This window comes from Zeus faber (assembly GCF_960531495.2).
Source record: "Zeus faber genome assembly, chromosome: 1".
NCBI classification, from domain to species: Eukaryota; Metazoa; Chordata; class Actinopteri; order Zeiformes; family Zeidae; genus Zeus; species Zeus faber.
In genome coordinates this window covers 9,513,217-9,536,546 of record NC_137193.1, presented here as the reverse complement: position 1 = coordinate 9,536,546, position 23,330 = coordinate 9,513,217, and the positions used below count along the sequence as shown (strand labels likewise).

At 43.5% G+C, this 23,330-nt stretch overlaps 1 protein-coding gene across 2 annotated transcripts in view; it reads left to right on the top strand.

Annotated features, from left to right (window-relative positions):
* Nucleotides 1-22,523, top strand: part of nlgn1 (neuroligin 1) — a gene marked incomplete at its 3' end in the record, with an annotated part of 254,748 nt that extends 232,225 nt beyond the window's left edge. The window contains exons 3-9 of one of the 2 annotated variants that reach the window (XM_080001586.1): nucleotides 13,057-13,254; nucleotides 15,554-15,820; nucleotides 16,481-16,842; nucleotides 17,573-17,733; nucleotides 18,999-19,155; nucleotides 20,706-20,783; nucleotides 21,915-22,523. In XM_080001586.1, the coding sequence (XP_079857712.1) occupies nucleotides 13,057-13,254; nucleotides 15,554-15,820; nucleotides 16,481-16,842; nucleotides 17,573-17,733; nucleotides 18,999-19,155; nucleotides 20,706-20,783; nucleotides 21,915-22,523 (1,832 nt within the window). Of the gene's footprint in view, nucleotides 1-13,056; nucleotides 13,270-15,553; nucleotides 15,821-16,480; nucleotides 16,843-17,572; nucleotides 17,734-18,998; nucleotides 19,156-20,705; nucleotides 20,784-21,914 lie in introns of both variants that reach the window. The other variant, XM_080001585.1, reaches the window with a different exon arrangement.
* Nucleotides 22,524-23,330: the final 807 nt, after the last annotated feature.

The following is a 23,330-nucleotide window of genomic DNA, read 5'->3' as shown; positions in this document are numbered from 1 at the left end:
CTCACGTCAGCATCCCTTTGCGTCTCCCTGTCTCTCTCTTTCTCCCTCCCTGTACACAAATAAAGCTTTAACTCTGCAGCTTTGTTCTTCAGGGAACAAATTGGCTCTGACAGGTGAAGATTAGATTCAGTTGGATAACATTGGCATGGACTGGAATAGATGACATCAGATGCTGATTGACATCACGGAGCGACCACAGGTTGATTAATCGGCGTTTCGGGACAAAACACTCTTCTGCCTCGAGCTGAAGGAGGCTCCAGAGAACAATGACACGACATCCCCATTGTTTTCTATCATATTTATATCACATTTCGAGATGTGTGCGCATTCTCGAGGCTGGTGCTGCAATCAAGGTGACACCGTGAACTCGGTTGTTGTTGTTTGAGAATAGGGATATTTTGGCTCAGTGAGACAGGTGTGGCTCAGTGAGACAGGTGTGGCACAGACAACGCTCGCTAATCACAGGCAAACGGACATGACAAAAACAGTGATTTTTTTCCCCATTTCTTCTTCTTCTTCTCTCTCTCTCTCTCTCGCTCCTCGCACGGGCACCAAATAATGTCACCCATACATCCACGCAGGACGGGACAGTTTGTCGGGGGTCAGCGACACAAATTAACACGTATTTGTGTTTTCCCTTGTCAGACAAACAGGAAATATATCAGCGCTGGGACCTTTTTCCATTTTTCACCTTCTTACATCGGTGACCGCCTGGTTTGATCTGCAACGGGGGTGAACGACGTGTAGGAAAGGGGGTTATGATAGGTAACTATAAAACATGCATGGGGGGGGGGTAGATATTGGCCCGGCGAGCTATTAGGCCGATTGTGTGTGTGTGTGTGGGGGGGGGGGGGGGGGGGTTTGCGGCCGTCGTAATTTATTTTCTGTGTTGGGACGATATCTTCACCAGGGGAAAGCGCACAAGACTTATGGCTTCATCACATCCGACGCCAACCATGACATAGTGTCTGGATGCATGTAAAGTACATCTGCTGTGTGTGTGTGGCGGGGGTGCACGCCTTAAGCCATAGGTATGGATAGGGATTGACAATATAGAAGAATTTATTGACATGATATCGAAAATATGCAATGACATAAGCAGATATATTGTAAAATATACGCTTACGGCTGCTGGGGGAATCCAGCCCGGCTCCCGTACGTCTTCTGGCAAAACTCCGAAGCTGAGATTTTAGGTGATGCGTGCATTTATAACAAATACATACACATGAGAAACATAAAAACACATATAGATTTTAGCTCTTTTAAATGCATTCCGTACATTTTTTTTTGACACATAACCCTTCATCCATTATTGATGCTTTTGGGTTCACACATGTTCGTAGGAGGTAGTTGTTGACGCTAACTCGACCGGTTCGGCCTCGAGGCTCCGCAGTTCCTACCTGGCAGCCACCGCCTCTGTTGAAGCTGCACTTCACATCTAATAATCACCAAGAGTAAAAACTCCCTCAAAATGTCCAACCATATATATATATATATATATATATATATATATATATATATATATATTGCATATATATATATATATATGCAATGTGTGTTTTTGTCATGTACTGTATGTCATTGCTGCTGCAACACTGGAATTTCCCTTTGGGGTTTAATAAAGTATCTTTATCATTTATCGTTATCTTTATCTTTATCTTTATCTTCATATATTTACTGTATATATATTGAGAAATTCTAGGCTGTATCTCCCCTTCATCGTTGACTTTTTATGAGGGTGCCACTGCCAGACGATAAAAGATATTGATTTAGTGCCCAGACCCATCCCGGTTTCGGAAATGACAGGACTAGAATTAAAAACAGGTATCAAGGTTTTCCATTTTCCCCGACGCCAAATGAGTCACCCGTCCGAACGTGGAATTAGATTGCGCCGCAATGCCGAAGCTTACTCCCGTTATTCCCTTAATTAACCATTTTGTTTTCTTTCATTACGCTGCGCTCCCATTCTCTGCAGTATCCCCTTCCTTCTCCGGTGACGGCTTTGTTATTGGAAGGCAGATTGCCTCTGTCAGCATCAAATGAAATGGATTACGGCGGCACAGTGAGCTGGATATGGACTTGATAGGCCCTGACAAATGGAGCGCTAATGCAGACATACACTCTCATTGATACACAACCTTATGTACACACATGCATATACGCACACACATACAGTATAAGCACACAAGTATATGTGCAAATACTTACCCACTACAGTGAACCCACCTGTTCACTGCAGGGGCGTGTGTGTGTGTGTGTGTGTGTGTGTCTCCGGGTGCTTATCTCCATGGCTCCAGTATCAAAAAGGACCTTTAACTTCTGTGGAGTCGCCGACTCCAAGGAAGATAAGGCCCTGTGTGGGTTCGGATCACGCAGAGACTTTTAAATGCTAATGTAGGCCATAATTAACAAGCAAAGCGCACAAACAAAACACACACACACACACGCACGCGCACACGCACGCACACACACACACACACACACACACACATCCACACACACACACACACGTGCACACACGGTTAGGAATGCCTGTACACATTCAAAAAGCACACACGCAAACACATACAGTGTATGCAGTGTGTACAATTTTGATACGTTAACATGTTTATGTAAATTATGATATCTAACTATGTCTGTCCGTCTGTCTGTCTGTCTGTCTGTCTGTCTGTCTGTCTGTCTATTATCGACAAAACCCAAAATGGCGGTCGTGGAGGAATATCATCTATCGATGGCAGAGGGGACTAAAAGTACCAGTATCCTCTCAGCCGGTGAAACGTAACATTTCCATCCAAAAAGACGCACTTAGAACAAATTGGGAGCGATAAGACGCCATGTTTTGAGTTGGCAAGCCCCTCCGCCCACAGCCATTCACCTATACGCAATATTTCGATCACCAATAGGGGGCGGCATTTCCTTTCCTCTTCATCTCCTCGCTCTGTCGCCGTCAATACTGTTTGTCTTGACCACGGAGTCGCTTTTTCAGCTCCGTTCTTTCCACGTTGGCGTTATGCTGCATGAGAGCAAAAGCAGGGACGAGGAAAAGAAAAGAGGTACTGAGTGGAAAAACGGAGCCGTGTGATATTGATGACCGCGGTGAACCGGGCAGCTCGGTTCGAAGCGCGGCAGTTCACTCTGTTCTCAAGACACCCAATTTGCCGTGCAAATGGCCCGTGCCCACGCCAGACTCTCTCCCTCCGTTGCCATGACATATCGTTCGCCTTTCTTTCCCTCCTCTCTCCCACCATCACCCACCTTTTTCCATCTGTTAATTAATGCAACAGACCGGCTCTTTGTCCAAAAAACATAATGTGTGTGTGTTGGCGTGTGTGTGTGTGTGTGTGATTAAAATGAGTTTGACATTGTTTCACAAACTCTGGCAAGCAATTAAAAGAAATACAAAAAAATTTAAAATACACACACGTATACACACACACACACACACACACACACACAAACAATATACAGCCTTTCTTTTCAATAGGCCTGACTTGCACCCTGCAGATCCCAGCTCGCCCATGGTACATTCCACAACCAGCAGGCTTTATGGTGGTGTATATCCAATAAGCCTTCTTTTTGTATGGCATCAATGAAGTGGGGTGTTTTATTTTTTATTTTTTTTGCTCTTTCTATCCCTTTGGCTATCATTCTTCTCTCTCCCTCTCTCTATCTCACTCTCTCTCTCTCTCTCTCTCTCTCTCTTTCTCTTTCGCTCTCTCCCTCGCTCTCGTCCTGACTCTTCAGGCCTGGAATGACAGTGAGAGAGGGGAGGGAGGATTACTGTAGACAGACCATGACTGTGAAAAATAGATGTGGATGACACAAAAAAAGGGCCCAAAAAATATATAAATCCCATCTTTTCGGTTTCACCCCTCTCTCTCGCTGCTCGCGTTCACTTTCAAGCCCTGGCCCGACAAAAGTAGCAAGGATAAGAAAGAAAAAAGAAAAGAAAGATTTAAAAAAAATGGTTTCACCGAAACATGATTGAATATAAAAATATATACAAATATTTAAAATAAGTATATGTATATATTTTTTTAATTCAATAGCATTAAAATGCCAAGTAGAAAAAAAATGAATAATAATCCTGTGGGCTGGACACCTAATAATGATAATTATAATAAATGTGTTATTTGTCATAGGAACAGTTTTTGGGTTTCTGTGAAATGCATCAAGAATTACAAAACTTACAAACGTCGTGGAGTTACGTTGTGGAGTTATGTCCATAGTACCTTTTTTTGTGACTGACCTTGAGGACTGGATTTTTGGAAAATAGCTTCTTTATTGTCTTAGATTGTCGGCTATTTTTCGGCATCTGGAACAATAACAAAAATAAACTCGAAATTACTTTTCATTACAAAAATAATAGATACATTTTATTTTATAAACATAATAAATACAGGTTTTTTGTAATTGCTACTTGAATTTGTAACGTTAATAATGTACAATTGGAAAATTTAGTTTAATAGATTACTTGTCTATAATGCAAACAACATTTATTGAACTTTAACATTCATTTGTCATTTGAATTATTATAGAAGAACTTGTCAGTACACAACATTTGTGACCCACTGCAGATTTCAGGTACTTTTAGTGTCATTTGACTTTTTTGATGTTATTTTAAAGTGGAGAATCAGAGCTTCAAAACAAGGTGTCACTTGTGTGAATCAAGCAAATATTATTAAAGCTATGACTTGTCAAAGACGAGGGTGCGCCAAACTATGTTTCTGAGATAATCACCCTTCAAGTTTTCCCAACACTTGGCTTCATTTAGTATGCAAATGGTTTGGAGGACCAACAGAGCCACAAGGGTACTTGTCACATGACTACTTGACACCCTGCTGAATGGGGCAATCTCTGCATTTTTCTTTTATTTAGAGGGAATGTTGAACAGTGTTATCAACACACATCTTCGTTTAAAAAAAAAGCTTTTATTTAACAGTAAGAATATGCATGTTTTATAAAAGTGGAGTCATGTAGGAGTTTAAAAGTACGGACAACACAACAAAATGTACAGTCTTTCAATAATATACATTTTTGTATATCAACCTTGGTGTGTCATTTAATATATAAATATGCGCATGCCAAATATCTTCAATGTTCATGGAGTTATTATGTAGGCTAACCCCAACCCTACCCCAGCTACTCTTAGAGCCTGTTTGGGGCCTCTTTTCATTTTCTTTTGGCCCCTGGCTGCATTTGCAGGTAAAGTTGAGAATCTTGTACATTGCTACTTGTTCATAATCTGCATCACCAACCTCAACAGACTTCATCAAGTCATCAACTTCTTCTTGTAACATTTTTTTTTACGAATAGTGGTGTGTCAGTCAAGTACGGCCAGCTCATTATTTGGGGTTAAAATTGTTTAGTTTTTCACTAATATCTCCACCATATATGGATCGATTTGGATGTCATTGTCGTTGTTGTGTTCCAGATACTATTACCCGGGTTGGACATATTTTGGCATGAAATGCATTGGAGCGTGTCTGTAATATCGATCACATTTGGTCGGTTTTTCACAAATTTCTGCTCCGTATGTGGATGATGATCGATTTGGCTGAAACTGCAACCACAAGATGTTTTTGATATACCGGTTCAAACAAGATGTCGACCGTGTTTGTAGCTTCTGCTGTTCTTGTGTTTCCAATGTTTTTAGATTTCAAAATTCTAAGAATTGTATTTTAATAATTATTAAAAATATATTTTATTTATTTTAATAATAATTAAAATATAATTCTCTGAATTTAAATTCTTATAATAATATTTGAAAATAGTGCTTTTGACAATGCTCAAAGGCCCTTTACAGTCCATCAAAATCTCATGGAATAAAACAATGCACAATATGCCATTTCAAAAAGGCGTTTAGAGAGAATTGGTAAGGGAGTTGGAGTCATGGATCAGCTTGGAAGTCCAAAAGGTTTTGTTTATTTAACCTTTTTAATTTAAAGTGACCTTTTTTTTTTTTTTTTCAAGACTGCAGTTATCTATATACTGTATAGTTGTTTTCCCAGTTCCATGCAAATCCCTTCCTGTCTCACCTAGGTCTCATCTCTTCTGCTCCATACCCCCTCTTTCTTTTCATTACACCACACACAACCACACACACACACACACACACACACACACACACACACACACACACACACACACACACACACACACACACACACACACACACATACATACATACACACACACACACACACACACACACGTACATATTCCGCTCTGCTTCATATTTCATAACTGTCCCTCGCCCTCATCAGCTGAGGATGAGACATGACAGCCCACGGAACGGAGAGTCCCATGGGTTTTGCTTCTTGGTTTGGGCGATGGCAGCATTAGCCACGGCCGCTTTGGTCTGTTGTGTCTCCTCAATCATCCATCAAACCATGTTTTTCTGTTCCACTTTTCTAATACTAAACGACAGCACAATACTAGATTACACTGTGGTATATACTGTATAAGGCACTCAGGCTACATCACACTTCAAGCCTTAGTGCTCAATTCTGATTAATTGCTCAGATTGAATTTTTAAGTTTGGCTGTTCACACTATTTCTTTAATGTGGCCCATATCAGATTCCAGTGTGAACGCGCCGCCGTCCTGAACTGACCCGCATGCGCACGCTGTCGTGCGGAAGCAAACATGACAGGCCAATGCAGCGCGGCCCTGGTGGTTGTCGGGGCGGCGTGGGACCGTGTACCTCAGCTCAAGCTCATGGATGCAATCTCTGAATCCAAACAGGGGCACGGGGCTTTTTTTGTTTTGTTCAATAAGGATATTAAGTAAAATTAAATAAAAACACGATGTACACAAATTGCACCCCAATCGCTCCCTCAGAGGTCGCACACACACACACGCGCACACATACACCCACACACAATCTTACATCTGGTGCTATTGCTGGGTCGGCTTATTAATGTATTAATTTATCTATTATTAATTTTCCCTCCCCGTGCTGTATACACTGCTTAACGGTGGCAGGCGGCTGCGATGTGGATGCCGCGGTGGGGGCAGCCGCGGTGCGCCTCGATCTGCTCGCCGGGTTCCGAAGTCGGGGGCGGAATTCCGAGTTCATTCTCGAAACACAGGGGACATATTTTCTTTGCCTCCCCGGTCCGTCAACATTTTGTGCACAGCGGTCTGATCCTTGCTGTAGAGTGCATAATGTCGCATGAATTCCGATTTGACTGTTCAGACCTGTATCCGATTCAGGACCATGTATGTTTGTCACATACATATACATACGGTCACACATATATGCAGTGAAATGTCATGACACACGGTGATTACGCACAATAAGCTCTATTAGCTCTAAAAATTCTAAAAATACTAAAATGTGCGTCATTGACACAAGGTCGTAAGGGGCGGGGCCACAATGGTGATTCTGGCCTCTATAATGATATAATGGGATTAATTGTCTGTGTTGTGTTAAATACACATTTAAATCCTCCCAATTGAAACTTACCTTAACTTACCTCCAGTAACTTACCTCACAGAGTAGAAGTCCTGGCATGTACTATAGTATACTATACTATAATTTACTATTCTATATCATACAATACTATACCATAATATACTATACTATATCATACTATACTAGACTATACTGTACTATACTATACTATACTATACTATACTATACTATACTATATTATACTAATCTATATTATATCAAACTATATCATACTATATCATACAAGGGTATACTATACTATTATATACTATACTATGTCATATAGTGTAGTATACTCTGATATAATATACTTTACTATGTCAAATTATAGTATACTATACTATAATATACATTGCTATACTATACTATCCTATATTATACGCTGAACTATACACTAGACTATTATATCATACCTTACTATATTATACAATGAAATACTATATTGTACTATCCTATATTATACTATACCATACTACAGTATATCATACTATAGTACTACAGTTCTATACCATAATATTCTATACTATATCATGCTATAGTATACTATAATATATCATATTATAGTATCCTATACTATGCTATAATATACACTAGTACTACTAAGTGTGTTTGTGTTTCTTATGTCTCGTAATACATGCATATGTCCCTGTGTACAGCATTTGCTCTCAACTGGGCAGATAATATATTATTGTGTGTGTGTGTGTGTGTGTGTGTGTGTGTGTGTGTGTGTGTGTGTGTGTGTGTGTGTGTGTGTGTGTGTGTGTGTGTGCGTGCGTGCGTGCGTGCGTGCGTGCGTGCGTGCGTGTGTGCGTGTGTGGTCACTATGCGGCCTACCCCTCATCCAATCACGCCGCCAAGGACTCTGTAATCATTGTTCTGTGTCTTATTTTTTCTGGTCTCTGCCTTGATCCTTGCGGGGGCTCATCCCGTCCCTCCACCTCCCGCTAAATCAATTAAGGACTATCTTGTAGATCTGCCACCGCTCCTTCTTCTAGATGAGGCCTTGATCAGGAAAATAAGCAAATAAACAAAGAGATGAATGAACAGATGTTAATGAAACGGAAAATAGATTAATTAAATTAGACCGTCCTGTCAGAACCACAGGACCATATGTGTGTGTGTGTGTGTGTGTGTGTGTGTGTGTGTGTCTGACTGTTTATTCTGCGGCCATATCCGCTGTATCACTCGAAGTTGCAGGGGCCTTTTGAGTGGGACTTATTAAGCACAGCATGAGCATTTTTTACAGACAAACTTCTTCCGGTGCGTCCATGGAAACAGTGTGTAGGGCGACTCCATCTCCTCACTGAGGGACACACATGGAGGACCGAACGCCCCTCCCTTCGGTGATGGGGGTAAAGATGGAGAGATGCGATGTGCAAACAGCGGGGTGCAGCTGGACGGTTGCATTTGCTCGCACCGACCGCTGATTGGGAGCCGCAACTGTCGAGGTTTATTGTCTCACCCGAGTACATTTGGACACGTTACCAGGAGGAGCCGGGGATGGAGGCACCAAACCTCAGATCGAACGAGACGTGATCCCCAATCTACCAAGACAACGGGTGTGGTAGTGCTCTGTGAAAATGTTGTACAGTATGACACTCAAGATTATTTGTTTTCATATGCTGTGCGCTCAGAATAGCAGCATTGCTATCTACTGATTGCATGCTTTAAGTAGTTAGTTGTTCACGCCTAACGTACCCCTGACCCTAACTCATCCAACCCAACTGGAATGCTCAAGCGTAACCCTGAGCCTAACCCTAAACCTAACCCTAAGCCCAAGCCTAAATCTGGTCTTTGAAGACCTCTAAATGTAACAGTAAGATTACAACATAAGCCCCAGAGTGAGGACATGGTGTCAAGTGCAGTTCTTTGCATGAGTTGCTCATAGGTCATGATAGACCCTGGATTGAAGGAGTTGCTCTTAAAAGTGCCTGCAAAGATTTCTTCACACCCAGAACCATGTGTTATTAACCGCACAGCCCAAATTTGAGCGGAGAACCTCCGCTGTGCGTCCTGCTGTGTGACATCGCAGGGGTTTTATTTTCATTGTTTATTCCCAAAACAGCGTTTTAACCCAAACTCCGGGCTGTTAGCTTAGCTTAGCTTAGCTTATTCCACCGCTGATGATCAGTTTCCTACGGACCGACCTGGTGTTTATATAGTTTTGAGGGCGATAAAAAATCCGGACCTCAAAAATGGTGAAAAGCAGTTTAACTCCACCATGCTGTACTACATCGGTCACAGTATTTTCACATATTTATATTTATGTATATTTTATTTTTCATTACTTTGTAACATGTGTCACGTGTTTAGAAAAAAAATCACTGAATTCACATCACAGGGACTTTAAGCTTAATAAGACTGACCCATAATGGGGCCGTGATCTGTTCCCTGTGATCACTGTAGGTGCAAGTACTGGTTGTTTAGCCTCCGGAGGGCAAATTCAAGAGGTTAATAATATCTCTATGGATTCAAAAAGTGCCTCCATAGTCGATAAAGTAGGTTTATCGACATTTATCGTTTATCGACATTTTTAATACCGCTTGGTTGGCTGTCAGAATAATATCTATCTCCATTTAAAAATAAATAAATAAATAAAGACATTAGCACTCTGTTTATTATATTTAACATTATCCAAAGTTCAAGCGGTTGCTTGGGAAATAAACTCAATTTTTTTTTATAGCAGCCGAATTATTAGCTGTCTGGGCTTGGTGGTCCTCCTCGTACGACAGAGGAGCCTTGTTATCATATAATGCCAGATGGGCCTAAAGACTCAACTTTTTTTCTTTAACTAAAGAAATCAAAAGAAAATAAATTAAATTGGAAGTAGCTGCGTCCCCGGTGACTATCACTCTCCGCCGGGCTTTCGTGAGCTTAATTAATTCTTTATTCCGTGAAAATCGACCGTCTTCCGCTAAACAATGGGAAGAGATTTTCATCCCGAGTTTACAAAATCAATGTACCTCTAAGCTGTGCGACTGTCGCGTATATGAAATAGCAACCCACTGGTTCATCTATCTGGGACCTGGGATTCAACCATGTGGATTTCTAAGAACGCCCACGATGATCCCGACAGCGGCAGCAGTTAGCAGCTTGGTTTGAACAGGCGGCAGCACGCAGCTCATCGCTTTTCTAAGTTTCTGTGAAAATACGTCTTCACTATCAGGACAAACTGAGATTGTGAATGGAGCCGGAACCCAAAGGGGCTGGGGGGGGGGGGAATGGCACGACCGCCCCAAAATCACACATCCAAAGCATCGCACATTCAAAAGACGCGAGGGAACTCAATTCATTGTGAAATGTTTTGGAGACGAGGCCGTGTGGGGAATTCAAATAAAATTGCGTGGAATTGTGATGTGCTTTTCTGGCGTCAGATCAGCGGTTAGCGCCGCATCAGAAGCCGCACGGAGAGGGAGGGACGGCGGTGGCGGTGGGCGAGGCAAATATATTGACTTTGTTTTCACCTTTGGACCGTTTTTTCCGCAATTCTCTGGGTCTGGACTATCTTTGCCTCTTCTTTTATTATTAGATTTTTGGCTCTATAAAACTGTCTCTTATCTAACTGCATAACTCCAAGGGTAGGCTCACACAATATTCTTTCTCTTTCTCGTTCCTTAATGCTGCGAGTGCCTGGATTTGGGTGTATATACACAATTTGACAATTGCTGTGTACCATTAGTCAAGATATTATAATACTGTAGTTAGTATTTTCACGGTTTACATTGTTATAGGAGTAGCTTTTTCATTTATGCCACTATCACAGTATAATTTCAAAACAGCGTAACACATTAATCAGAGTGTCAACTCGAGTCACTGTTTTGATGACTCGTAACTTGACTTGACAGGAAATAAATGACTTGAGACTCGACTTGGACTTGGAAATTAAAGACTCGTGACTTGACTTTGAGACATGATGATTGTCTTGACTTGTTTGTGTTCACTTTCATTCACTGAAACCTTGAATAGAAACGCCATCGGCAAACAAGAAGGTGCTTTGGTTGGGCTTCTTGGAAGTCCCCCTCACCTGACGTTGGGGTAATCCATGAATGTTGCCATCGGGCGAGATTTCCTTGTCAAACAGAAGTCAATGTTTGGAAAGTTGCAAGTTGTAAACAAGGGACCATATTTTTCTCTCTTCCGGGTTAAGCTCCGCGCACGGTGATTGGTCCCTGAGTATTTTCCTGCAGCGCCACGCTCCCGTGTCTGTTTACATTCGCTCCCAACTGCTGATAACGGAAAGCACGGTGACCCCAAATTACCTCCCAAATTGCCGTAAAACCGCTGTGCCGCTGAATTGCGACATACCGATAGAAACGCTATAAAAATGTATATATAGACTATATAATTTTTCGATCATCTTACAATATATATCCTCATATCACAAGGCCCTAATATTCAATATAAAATTTTAAAAATGTTCAACGTTGTCAATGTTCACATTACAAGTCTCAGTGTAATGTTACCCACTATGTGAGCGCACACTGGGCATTGTTATGATTGGATGACTGCCATGTCAGTCAAGCTCCTCGCTACTTGACGTTTCTTAAAGTAAGAAGCGCTCGGTACCCTCCGCTGGTTGCATACACAGTATGATCAGATCAGCTCATCACGGCGGCCGTGACTGTGCCAAGAGCCATCACTTTGGGATTAAAATATTTCATTCAATCATTTTCATTCAGTCAAATCAATTTGTGCAAATCTGTTCATAACTTTTTGAGGTATTCTGCAAACAGGCAGACAGACGGATGCGGGCGGAATGTAACAACTTTTGATGTTTACTCTGGCTGTCAGTATTTCACTGTTTAAAAGTGATGGGGAGGGAATATTATTTTTATTGAGAAGAAATTAAGAAATAAACAAGTTGTTTGATTACATTTATTTCACTGAATATCAATAATTATAATACAAATTACATTTATCGTCATACTTTTTAACAGGGTAGGTAGATTGGCCAACAATATCATTATTAGACAGGTACTGTTACCTTGTCTTTTCTCTTTATAAAGACCAGATACTGGAGGGAAGACTGTGATAATCTTTGGGCAAAAAAAGTGACTTGACGTGGGACTTGACTTGCCTGAACCAAGGACTCGACTTGACTGGACTTGTCCAAGAAAAAATGACTTTGGACTTGAATAAGAGGGACTTGGTCACATGTCTGACACTAATACTGTACATGTAAACCTAGTGCAAAACACCTATCTGTTGAAATTGAATATTGGTATATTGGTATAACATTGGCAATTAGACGGAAACTAATGATTTCGGAACGATTTTTCGAAAATGATTGCGAACTGCATTTACATTTAGCAGACGCTTTTATCCAAAGCGACTTACAATTGTTTAAACACCGACGGACGCAGCCATCAGGAGCAATTAGGGGTTAAGTGTCTTGCTCAAGGACACTACAGCATGCTAGCAGGAGGAGCCTGGGATCGAACCAGCAACCTTTAGATGACTAGACCACCAGCTCTACCGCCTGAGCTACCATCCCTGCACAAATGATACGATCAGATGATGATCTAACAATTGTGCCAGTTCCGTCAGCGCATAATACTACAAGACAAAATGACGCGTGTTCACCTGTTCTGTTCACAGGCTTCCTGAGTACCGGAGACCAGGCAGCCAAGGGGAACTACGGTTTGTTGGACCTGATCCAGGCTCTTCGCTGGATCAGCGAGAACATTGCAGCATTCGGCGGCGATCCGCTACGCATCACTGTGTTCGGCTCGGGAGCCGGAGCGTCCTGCGTGAACCTCCTCACCCTCTCGCATTACTCCGAGGGCAATCGCTGGAGTAATTCCACAAAAGGTAATGTGTGTATGTGCGTGGATGTGTGCATCTGAAAATGTGAATGGTAGAGGGCCGACCTGAAAAGCTTTGCCTATGTTTAGCAGTGTTCCTCTCTTGTATTGCAATGGTCATTTCAAATAAATTTTCAATTCTACTTTTGAGATGCCTCGGGGGGTTTCCCTTTCAGGTGGTTACTGATGCATGTACCTACATACACAAACACACACAAACCTAAATACATGCAATGCCTGAGACAGCTGTTGTGGAGCACACACCATGCAGTTATCTCACATTGCTCAGCAGGAGGAAGCTGTTGATAGCACATAATAATTTCCCAACCACAGGTGTATGGTTTTCACACAGGCATGGTGTACTCTTTGAGAAATTGGAATGATTCGCTGGCAACCCTCCAAACTGCAGTGCCCTTATGGCAGTAATCACTATAGGTGTGAATCTTCACCAGCCTCACGATTAGATTCGATTCGATTACGATTCACCTGTCAACGGTTATCGATGCATCTCCACTGCATCTCAATGAATTGCATGAATAGGGTTACTGATCTGCATTTTCTATATGGGCACTGATGTCATTTTTTAGTAATGATGGGTCATCACACTCGCCCCCATTTCCTTTTTTTTGTGTTCTAACTGCTGTGTACTTCACATGGAAAAGTATAAGGTCATGTTATTTTGTCCCTTAGCCAGTCTCTGTGCTTACGTGTGGGTGCACATGATATTTCCCAGAATTTCCCGAAACATAATGATCTTTGTTGAATGTCAAACTTCTGTCACAAAGCAATGTTCAGCTTTTACAGTATCCACAGTCACTGCACCTTTTGTGATATCTGCCAGTAAAGGCTACCACAGATATTATAACCAGCCGGCACCAGAGATCGGGGCTCTCTTCTAGAACAGACCTCTGGTGCAAGTTCTCAAACTTTGTTCCGGTACTTAATAAATACTCTTCTTCTAATGACTGTGTTTGTCACCTCAGTCGAGCCATCCAGTCCAAGCTTATTTAATTAACCAACAGCACCAATGCCTGCGACAGGCAGAGGTTGAATATGATGGTGAACACTGGGGCAAGAAGGTCGCCGGAGGTCTTCAGAACATGGCTACAGGGATACTGTCCGGACCGGCTGCTTTCCTGGTGTTCACCCGTCCCAGTGCGCTCACCTCCAGCGGCGGAACTCGGTTCTGTTGTGCTAACCAGGGGGCTAATGCGAAAGCATCAGCATTCACCGTGGTGATAGTTCTGCCTCTGTAGTTCATAGTAGTCCATATTCCCTGCCACATGTGTCCAGCGTCAGACAGCTGGAACTGAGACCCCACTCTTTCGCTGTACCGACGCTTTGCCTCTTTCACACCCCTCCTGAAGGGAGGTTGGTAAGACATCATTTTGAAATCGTCCATGTTCCCCGACACGAGTCAAGACGCCTAAGCCTAAGCAGCGTGCGTTCCTTGCGTCCTGTATAGATTTGTCAACCCACGGTATCGGACTGTAACCATGAAAGGCACGTCTTCCACAAGCTTAGCAATGAAGTTCGTCACCACTTCCGTAAACTCTCTGACATCATTGGGGGTGAAGCGAAACATGGCCCAGTCGACGTCACTCAGCACGTCCTGCAGCTTGACTTCTAATTGGCAAGTCCAGCACCTGATCTCCCTCGTCAACGGAGCTTCCCGATCATGATAGAGATAATTACATTCGTGTAGGCTGTAATTTTTATCACGATAAAATCTGTTCATAAGAAATTAATGCTCGGGTCCGGGTTTTCTTTTAATGTAGGCTTAATTATATTTTCAATCTCCCGATTATGTTCTGTCACTGCATCGATGCAGAATCGTCCACATCCACATCCCGATGCAGCTTAGAATTGAGAAATTTCCCCACCTCTAGTAATCACCAGGTGATTACAGAGTGAAAGCCGACTTGTTTAGACATCTTATGTGAGTGTATGCAATTTGCAAAGTGAAAGATCTGACGGATGCAATTTAGGAAATCTCCCAGAAATGTCGTATCGTACTGATAATTCACGTGAGACAAAATTACAGGTTCCCCTTAATTTGCTTGCAAAGCACATGTACCTTATCATTATCATCATCATCATCCTCACCATTTGCACCTGCATAAGCATGAGTGGGAACATTCTCAGTTCTAAGACCAGAAAGGGAAGCCTTTCTAATTTGTTATAGGAAAAGTAATGAATGAGTCTCTCCCCTCCTCTCTCAGTATAACCTCTCCTACTGCTCCCTCCACCCCACATTTATTCGTGGCCTTCCCTTCCTCTCGACTCCCCAGGCCTGTTCCAAAGGGCCATAGCCCAGAGTGGCACAGCACTTTCCAGCTGGGCTGTTAGCTTCCAGCCGGCCAAGTATGCCCGCATGCTGGCCCGCAAGGTGGGCTGTAACCTGCAGGACACCATGGAGCTTGTGGAGTGTCTCCAAAGAAAGCACTACAAGGAGTTGGTGGACCAGGACATCCAACCAGCCCGCTACCACATCGCATTCGGTCCAGTCATCGATGGAGACGTCATACCTGACGACCCACAGATACTCATGGAGCAAGGTATGGAAAGACCAGGCCAAAACTTCCTTCCAACTGGAGATGTCGCATTTGATGGGCCTCCCAATGTTGCATGCAATAGATGGTGTCAGGTCAATTTTATTTGACACAGTTCCACACTCCCAAATAGGTTTACAGAGCCAAGTTCAAGGGATATTTGGGCAGCAGCCTCTAACCCTAAGTCATGACAGCTGCCAAGAACAATTTCCAAAAATCCAGTGGGATATTGAATAAACCTTGAGCTGGGACACGTAAGATGTCCAGGAAGGCTAGATGAACAATGGTTGAGTAGTAGATGGATCCATTGACATATGGCAATCAAACAGACAAAAGAAGTGCAAAGACCAACAAATTATTAATTGAATTTCAAATACAAGCAGTTTGAGAATTTCACAATGTGAGTTTCTTCCGAAAAATGTGAAAACTACGAAGAGACCAACTATGTAAGTGCATAAAGGCCACACTACTCAGAAAAACTTGAGATATTTGAAGAGTTTGGAATTTCTTATGCGGTTATCTATTAATGGATGGGTATTCCAGTGAGTTCAATGAGTCTTCCTTTACACCTTTTGCTTCCACAAATCAACTTTCCAAATGAAGACTTTATTATTAGAGGAACTATATGTTTATTCTAAGACTTTTGCTTTTCCTCTTGGACATCAGGCGAGTTCCTGAACTACGACATAATGCTGGGCGTGAACCAGGGCGAGGGTCTCAAGTTCGTGGAGCTGATTGTGGACAACGAGAACGGCGTCCAGGCCAACGACTTCGATTACGCTGTTTCCAGCTTCGTGGACGACCTGTATGGCTACCCGGAAGGCAAGGACATCCTGCGCGAGACCATCAAGTTTATGTACACGGACTGGGCCGACCGGCACAACCCTGAGACGCGCAGGAAGACCCTGCTGGCGCTCTTCACGGACCACCAGTGGGTGGCGCCGGCAGTGGCCACGGCAGACCTGCACTCCAGCTTCGGCTCGCCCACCTACTTCTACGCCTTCTACCACCACTGTCAGACTGAGCAGGTGGGCCTTTTTTCCTGCTTTTTGTGTTTCAGACCGTTGGAACTCTTGAAAGGGTGTATTTGTAATATTTTGAATATTGTTTGCATTCATTGTTCTCCTGCATCGATGTTAATGCAGAAAATGGGCCTGAATATTTACGATTGCGTGAAATCATACCCCCAAATTCAACTAAATTTTGCTGTCAAAGGTTCAATGCAAGGTGCAGTAGATGGATGTGCGATCATGACTAAGCCAGCAGCTCATATTGTCGTCTTCAAGTATCTGTTGTGAACATGTAAAGGACTGCAGCTACAGGGACAACCAAAATGTCATTAAAATATCATCATACCATACACATATAATATTAACATCTAATCACAGAGAGGTATAATAATGTTAAATTTCCAAGTCCATACTCTTTGGCAGTGATTGTTATCTGCCAGCCTGCAGCCTTATATGGTATACTCTGCTGTTCTCATTTTCAATTCAGCTGAAAGCCTCCTGTCACCCCCAAATCACCCCACATTTCTCTTTCATCTTCATTGCTGCCGTAATTACACAGAAATTGTATTTTCTTATTCTTTGTCCCCTGAGTCATGGAAAGATTTTTTTCCCAGCTCCTTTCAAGTTTGTGTACACCTCTGCACTAAAAGTTCTCATACTGTAGTCATACTTCAAATAAGAATAGCTTTCTATTATAACACGAGTCAAATTAAGGTGATTCCTAGTTGATTTGTCTTCTGATCGCCAGGTGCCACCGTGGGCGGACGCGGCACATGGGGATGAGATTCCGTATGTGTTTGGCCTGCCGATGATCGGACCCACTGAGCTCTTCCCCTGCAACTTCTCTAAGAACGACGTGATGCTCAGCGCCGTGGTCATGACCTACTGGACAAATTTTGCCAAAACCGGGTAAAAATGCAGCTCCATTCCCATCGCCCCCTTTGGTGTAGAACAGTTTGTAGGAGACTGGATGGAAAAAAAACAAGGAGTGTTTAACAGTGACAGCAAATCAAGGATGGAATAAACGGAAAGCTGACAAGTTCCTTGAAAAGTAGGGCTTGAAAAGTCAAAGCAATCTTGCGATTCAGAAAATCAATGCTGTCTATTGGAAAACCTGATCTATGAGCATCACGATAGACTCGCATGTGAGACGTGAGTCAACGGACTCGCGTAAGAAGGTTTCTTGGGTGATCGTTCTAAACATGACTGCAGTCGGAATGCTTGATCAACATGTAATCTGCTATGGCACGACGTTACTAAGCCTGTTCCTAATTTCATTGTAATTGGGTTTGCTCAATATTAACCTACATTGAGAATCAAAAGTGCTGATAGTCCTCTGTGAGCTGTACGGTTTAATTGCCATTCCATGCAGATACCTTTCGTAAAATACATTCTTAATTAATGCTGGTAGCCCAAAGAATGACATTCCCGATCGGAACAAAATTAAAATCTTTTTTCTTTTTTTTCCCCCAGCTCCTCAGTCTCATGATGCCTTTGAGCATGTAGTCATGGCGATAATTGTTTTTCGAGAGCATAATGAAGGACATTTGGCTCTTTCTGCGCACTGCCCAAAAGGCCCGAGGGAAGGAGAGAGACTGTAATGATCTACATATATAACCCTAAATTGACGTGAAATGCGGGGCACCTAGGAGATTTATGCCACCGTTTTGAATGGTTAAGCGTGTTCCTGATGAGGTCTGGCTGGCTCCATAAGCTGCTCGCAGACAATGGGGCGCTCTGTGGATCTCAATGGGCCTCCATAGATCACATGGCGCGCTCTTTTCTCATTAAATTAAGCGTGGGATGGGCCTTGCACTGCAGCGCACACCGAACACTGTCGGCGGCTTTCCTGCCTGTACACAACATGAGGATTTTCATATTTTTTCACCGTATGTCTAAGCCGAACCTACTATATATTGCCATGATTGGAAGCAAATTTCAATGCCCCTGAGACTATGTGTTAAATTTGTAAGTTGCATATGAAATATATTGAAGTGAACAGGAAAAATGCAGACTTATCTGTTGAAGAAGACTGTTTAACTGAATTCAAGAAGAATTCAGATCAAAGAATGAATGGATTTAAGAAACGGGGATATCGGTTGTGTCAGGGTTTTGAATTAGACAGAATTGGCTGACTGATGCCCCTTTTTCCCTCTGAACTCCGCGTTCCACAGTGACCCAAACCAGCCTGTTCCCCAGGACACCAAGTTCATTCACACCAAGCCCAATCGCTTCGAGGAGGTGGCGTGGACCCGCTACAACCAGAAGGACCAGCTGTACCTGCACATAGGTCTGAAGCCCCGTGTCAAGGAGCACTACCGTGCCAACAAGGTACGGCAAGGCCGTAGCGTGAGCATCACCTGAATTAACACAGCCTATGCCGTAAATTCCGGCTTAGTGCAGAGACAAGCCGATAACGATCACAACGCTTACACTCAGCAGACTGTTTCAACCCTGGCCGATTGAACTAATCTTCCCACCACCACCAACCCAGCCTCCAAACACTGCATCAGAAGATAACCCCGAACCTGTGTCAACGCTCAGCTCCAATCCAGGACCCCTGACCCACGGAGAGTTATAGAGTGCTCCTTGGGTAGAATGGCCAGGCTTGTCCAATCAGTAAAGCCCAACACAATTTTGAATTAATCAGTATTGATTGCATGATTGCATTGATTACATTGATGCTGCTCAGTCTATTACGAAGGCTATGTTCAAACTGCAAGCCTTAGTCCTCAATAGGGATTTATTGCTCAGATCCAATTTTTTTGTTTGGCTGTTCACATTATTTTTTAAAAGTGGCCAATATCAGAATTCCAGATCTGATTTAGGGCCATATATAAAAGTTGCGCAAATCAGAATTGAAAAGATCAGATTTGATTTGACTTGTGCTGTTCACACTGTTGTGAAAAAAACAGATCTGTGTCACTGTCGGAGAAGACATCATCACGGAAGATGAAGTCCAGAACTAACTGCTTACGTTGACTTGGATCTATCGCACTGGTCAGATTAAGGTCTGAGATATGATTTAGAGCTTCTTCCACCCGCTTCTCGTAATCCATAGTAACACGTAGATTAAAGTTTTCACAGACAAGTGAGACCGAAGAATCCTCTTGTTGCACTTTAACCAACTGTTTACGGAAGTGACATCAGCTTATGAGCAAAAAAATCAAATTTGCCCTCAGTATGAACGTAGCCAAAGTGTCTCACCATAACTGTATCTTAGTGAAGTATAACTGTATTTTAGTGTTGAGTGTTGCGGTTGCCTGGCCGTTGTAAGAGAGTGACTGACGAGGTATCCCCATTACTCAGGGTTTTTTTTGCTCTTCAAGTAAGGAAACTGAGCAAACTGTTTTCATTCGTTTTATTCGGGGGCATGGGGACGCACAGCTGTGCAGAGATAATGCTCATGCAGGACGCGTTCCTTATGAATATGCATATCCTGCACGGAAAATCCTGGATGCCCATTCACGCTTCAAAATTACAACAAATTAAATGTGCTTGACAAAAAGGACACCATAGACATCAAGGAGCAAAGGGGTAGGGGCTCGGGCACCCTCTGCCACCAACACCCCCCCCCCCCCCCCCCTCTGCACATGCCTGCTCACACATACAGTGTTACAGTGGTTTAGTATTAGGGATGGTTTAGAAGCTTTTTCTGACAGTTTATAGAACATACTGGGAGTAACATTCAAAAGAAACAACAACACTTCTCTTCCACATAGATCTGTCTGCTCTTCTCTCTAGTGTGAAGCCTCATTCAGCGCACTCCAGCACTTACGCATTCCGTTTCCGCAAAATGTCCTTTCTGCCCTGCACTCCACACAACTTTTCCACCTCCTCCTCCTCCTTATGTGTATTGTTTCCCTTTGGGTCTTTCTCAGGTCAACCTGTGGTTGGAGTTGGTTCCTCATCTCCACAGCATCAACGAGGTCACGCAGCTCATTCCCACCACCACAAAGGTGGGTAATTAATCAGTGGGACCTCGGCTTAATGCTTTACTGCCCTTACCAATATCTAACTATCTATCTATCTATCTATCTATCTATCTATCTATCTATCTATCTATCTATCTATCTATCTATCTATCTATCTATATATACATAATAACAGTGCTGCTACCGCAACCAAGATCAAGAACAAATCTTAAACATTGTAAGAGACAATTATATTCAGGTGTTTTTTGTGAGCGTGCTTAAATGCCAGGCAGGGACTAGAAATTCTCTTGTTATTGACTGACAACTTTCTCAAAAAACCAAGCCACCCCTTAAGGCAGGGGTCTCAAACTCGCAGCCCGCGGGCCAATTGAGGCCCGCAGGACGATATTTTGTGGCCCCCTACTTGACATCAAAGTTTAGTGTTAGTGTGGTCTGCGCGTTTTTTTCACGCGCACCTTTTTGCCAAGTCGTTGCGCGAGTCGTTGCCCTGGGCGTTTTAAATTTTTTCATCACTTATGGGCTACCATAGCTCAGGCTCGTGACAGCTTCCGGTGTTATTTGTTGACAAGTTAGCCATCTCGAATCAGCAACGTTAGTCACTTGGTTGAAAAGTGACTCCGGAGTGACACTAAGTGGAAGGAAAATATATCCTGTCACCCAGTGCAAGGTACACCCAGCCTCTACCTCCAGCGGCCCCCAAGTAAGTTGAGTTTGAAACCTCTGCCTTAAGGGTTTAAAGCGTGAATGAAAACGACTTTGTCCTGGTAAACAGTGTGTTTTAATAGTTTGCTCAAAAAAGTTTTAAGCAATACTTATGTATTTATTTCCTCTGCTCAAATGTCAATGTCTCAATCGTCACTGATATGTAACCACTTTCAACAAGGTTTCAAAAGTGAGCTTGCAGGAGGTTATTTGTTCATGAATAAAATTAGCACAATGCATAAACCATGTTAGCACTGAAAAAAACACCAATTCTCAACGGTGAGAAATAAGAAATTGCTCCAAAACAAGTTAAAGTGACTCAAATGAAGAAAAGGAAGAAAATGCAGACATGTATAAAGCATTTCAGAACAATTTAAGAACTTTGCTTCGTTGTAACCTTAAGTCTGGCAACAAACTTCATTTTCTAATTCTAACTCTATCTCCGCCCCCCAGCTGCCCCTGCCGGAGGCCACCAACCGGACCCCCAAAACCAAAGTGCTGGCGACGAAGCGGCCCAACCCGACGCCCTTCCCCACCGAGACTCACGACAGCCACAACCAGCCGCACCTGGTGGACCAGCGCGACTACTCCACCGAGCTCTCCGTCACCATCGCCGTGGGCGCCTCGCTGCTCTTCCTCAACATCCTGGCCTTCGCCGCGCTCTACTACAAGAAGGACAAGCGGCGGCACGATGTCCACCGGGGGCGCTGCAGCCCCCAGCGCAGTGCTGCCAACGACCTGGCCCACACCCAGGAGGAGGAGATCATGTCTCTCCAGATGAAGCAGCACTCGGAGCTGGAGCGCGACTGCCGGGGCGTGGGTGACGGCCTGCACCCGCACGATGTGGTGCTGAGGACTGCCTGCCCACCGGACTACACCCTGGCCATGCGGCGCTCGCCGGACGACATACCCCTCATGACGCCCAACACCATCACCATGATCCCAAGCGCCATGGGCGGGCTGGCCTCGCTGCACTCCTTCAACACCTTCCCCAGCGGCGGTGGGCAGAACAACACCCTGCCCCACCCGCACCCGCACTCACACTCCACCACCAGAGTATAGCCCCCCGCCCCTCGCCCTGCCCCCCGCCCCCGCCCCGCAGATGGTGGGAGAGGATAAAAAAATAAAAGCAAAAAACAAGAGGGAAGACTCTGACTGCGGTGAGGCGGAACAAGCCGATTCCATCGCTAAGGGAAGGGGAGGCTCGAGGCCGAAATAAGGGTCATTGCTGGAGTACGTGGAATAACACTGGGATCCTGCTCCACCCTGCAAAGGAATTATGTGATTTATTTTTTTGTTCGGAACAGGGCAAAAGAAAAAAAAAAAAAAAAAGGGGGAAAGGATTTCTGAAGAAAAACAGCTTGACAGGCGAAAGCAAAGTGAAGGATGTGTACGTTTGGTTGTTTTTTGTCTTTTTTCCTGTTTTCTTTCCTTCGTTGTTCTGGCACGGCGGCAAAAACAAAGGTAAAATACTCCCCCCCTTCCGGCAAGCAGATACGGCCCTCGGGATCTTTCTTTTTTTGACAAACGACTGCTTGATAGTGTTATCTGGAAGCTGGAAGCCGGAGCGTCAGACATGCCTCGGCGGCGGGATGAGGGAAGCGCTTGGTAAATGAAAGAAAACATATTGTCTTTCCCCGCGGCGTCAAACTGTACATTACTCCCTTGTCGCACCACGGAGCGGGGGAAAGCCAGACGCCTAACCGCCGCCAATCCAATATAGGCATGTGTTGTTAAACTTCATAAAAATAAAAAACGGAGGCTTTGTAAGATAATAAAAAAAACAAAAAACTAAAAACGCGAAATTTGTCGGAGAGCGCGAAAACTGAAAACCCCCCCCCCAAAAAAAATAACGGATGGATGAAAACC